Source organism: Penaeus chinensis, chromosome 33, assembly GCF_019202785.1.
Source record: "Penaeus chinensis breed Huanghai No. 1 chromosome 33, ASM1920278v2, whole genome shotgun sequence".
NCBI classification, from domain to species: Eukaryota; Metazoa; Arthropoda; class Malacostraca; order Decapoda; family Penaeidae; genus Penaeus; species Penaeus chinensis.
In genome coordinates this window covers 36,047,910-36,050,409 of record NC_061851.1, presented here as the reverse complement: position 1 = coordinate 36,050,409, position 2,500 = coordinate 36,047,910, and the positions used below count along the sequence as shown (strand labels likewise).

Sequence of the window (2,500 nt, the reverse complement as noted above, 5' to 3'; positions counted from 1 at the left end):
CTACTTAGCAATCAAGCTCTACAGGGGATCTTAGCTTATTCATGAAGTACCTGTCAAGTGACATTAAATTAGTGATTATACGTGTATGTTAGCTAGTTTCATATCCCAAAGTAAACTCTGGTAGAAGAGTTTGGCAAGAAAAGTCTTCAGCGTAATCTTGCAGTGTCCACATACATCTTTGCATCCATTTGTGTGTGTGTGTGTGTGTGTGTGTGTGTGTGTGTGTGTGTGTGTGTGTGTGTGTGTGTGTGTGTGTGTGTGTGTGTGTGTGTGTGTGTGTGTGTGTGTGTGTGTGTGTGTGTGTGTGTGTGTGTGTGTGTGTGTGTGTGTGTGTTTGTTTGTTTGTGTGTGTGTACGTACTGTGCATGTGCACATAGGTATGTATGTGTTCTTGGTCTTTTTTTGTGTGTGTGTGTGTGTGTGTGTGTGTGTGTGTGTGTGTGTGTGTGTGTGTGTGTGTATGTATGTATGTATGTATGTATGTATGTATGTATGTATGTATGTATGTATGTATGTATGTATGTATGTATGTATGTATGTATGTATGTATGTATGTATGTATGTATGTATGTATGTATGTATGTATGTATGTATGTACGTACGTACGTATGTATGTATGTATGTGTAGGTTGGTAGGTAGGTAGGTATGTAGGTGTATGAATTTCACACTTTTTATTTCTGTTCTTTATATATTACTAGTCTTTCCATCAAAAGCTTGGAGACTAGTCATCATGAATATATCACGTCTATAAATGAAAAGAGATCTGAAGTTTAAACAAATTTTTGTGCACCTGTATTTCCATTAAAAAGAATATAATAAAAAAATAAACTTTGAAGATCATATGTTGATTGATGGAAGTATGAGTGTCATCTTCTGAGACATTCCTGTGAACGGATACATCTGTATAATTTTTTTTTTTCCTGCACTAATTTTCCACCTGATATTTATGTGAAGAAAAAGACAAGTTTTTTTTTTTTTTTTTTTTTTTTTTTTTTTGTTATGTTAATTCACTGGTAGTGCATGAGTCTAGTAGTAACCAGTTATGAGCACCTTATTAAGCTGTTTGTTTCTATAATATATATATATTTTTTTGTTTTTGTTTTGAGAATATAGTTAGATTTGTACATTCTTATTTTGAGATCAAAGCATTTTATATCCATTTTTTTCTTCTTTTTTTTTTAGTCTGCAATGTAGTGTGTGCTTGTGTGCAGCAAAGCTTATATATTTATATATATATATGTAGTTTGCAGTCAGCTTTGAGTGCACAGGAATCTATAATTACAAAAATGATAATGGATAAATGATTAAATAAACAAAGAGAAAGTTGTAGAAATAGGTAAATATAATTAGTGCCTTCTGAATGTAACATATTGCTTTATGAACAATTATTGCCAATTCATTCATAGTACTTTGATACTTCCTCTACCTTTAGTGCCTTCTAATTCATGATATTGATGGCCATTCATGGGAGAATCTGCTATTTCTGCAAGTAATGATGGTCCAGTTCTTCAGTTTCTAAGTCTGTCTGTTGTACTCTTGCTGTGCTGTATTCTTTTTATATGAATCTTTAATATATCTGTACTAATTCAAGCATTTTGAAGTCTTTATTTTCTTTCTATTTTTCCCTTGTTTTTCTATTATTATTATTATCATTATTTTTTGTTCTTTGAACGATTATATATTAGGTTACAAATAATTTGCAGATTTGATTTGAAGAATTATACTCTGTTTAATCTACAGAAATTATAGCTACTTTTTTAAAACCATTATATCCAGAACCATCAGTGACCTGTTAACATGAAAGATTATGAAAATTGATGTATTATGAAATTGAACATTGTTAATTGAGTCTTAACCTTTTATATTACATCACTATTTCACAAAGGTATGTTTAATACAGCACACCAAAAAAAAGCTAATTCATACAGTATTGTCAGTGTAGCATTATCTTCCCATTGAGCATCATTAAGTATTAAATTTTAATTGATAGCACTAAATATGAAGAAAGTACTATGGAGGTGATTACTGTAAAATTATTGTGGTTAGAACAGTAAGGATGATAAAAGGACAATGAAATAAAAGATAATAATGATGATAAGAAAAATAAAGTAAAAGAAAGGAATTAAATTTTATTGAAAATAAGGTTCCTGTACAGCCAAATCCAGACTTGATTGTTGCAGGGCGTTCGTCACGTCTGAGCGCAAGCCTTGATGACTTTGATGATGATAACCTGTCCCTCTACACACAGGCTTCTGGTAAGGGGCTTTGTTGATGTGGGAGCTTGGGCACTAGGAAAGTTTATTTCTTAATGCCTTTTTTTTTTCTGTTTTTTGTTTTTACTTTTTGTGTTTTGTTATCTCATTGACAAAATGTAGTAATCTCATCAAAATCTTTAAAAATATGCATCACTAGGGAGAAAATAAGAATGACGCAATATCTTTATAAAATGAGACCTTCCTTGAAAGTCTTGTAAGTAAGGTGCAGTTCTGTTGATGTCAG

The 2,500-nt window shown here is 31.5% G+C and overlaps 1 protein-coding gene across 9 annotated transcripts in view; it reads left to right on the top strand.

Annotated features, from left to right (window-relative positions):
- LOC125043311 (stromal interaction molecule homolog) overlaps nt 1-2,500 on the top strand; it is an 87,531-nt gene that overhangs the window by 67,151 nt on the left and 17,880 nt on the right. For 7 of the 9 annotated variants that reach the window (XM_047639366.1, XM_047639364.1, XM_047639363.1 and 4 more), the window contains one exon: nt 2,182-2,256. The exons of the other annotated variants lie outside the window; for them this stretch is intronic. In XM_047639366.1, coding sequence (XP_047495322.1) covers nt 2,182-2,256 — 75 coding nt within the window. The remainder of the gene's footprint in view (nt 1-2,181; nt 2,257-2,500) is intronic. 9 annotated transcript variants of the gene reach the window in all.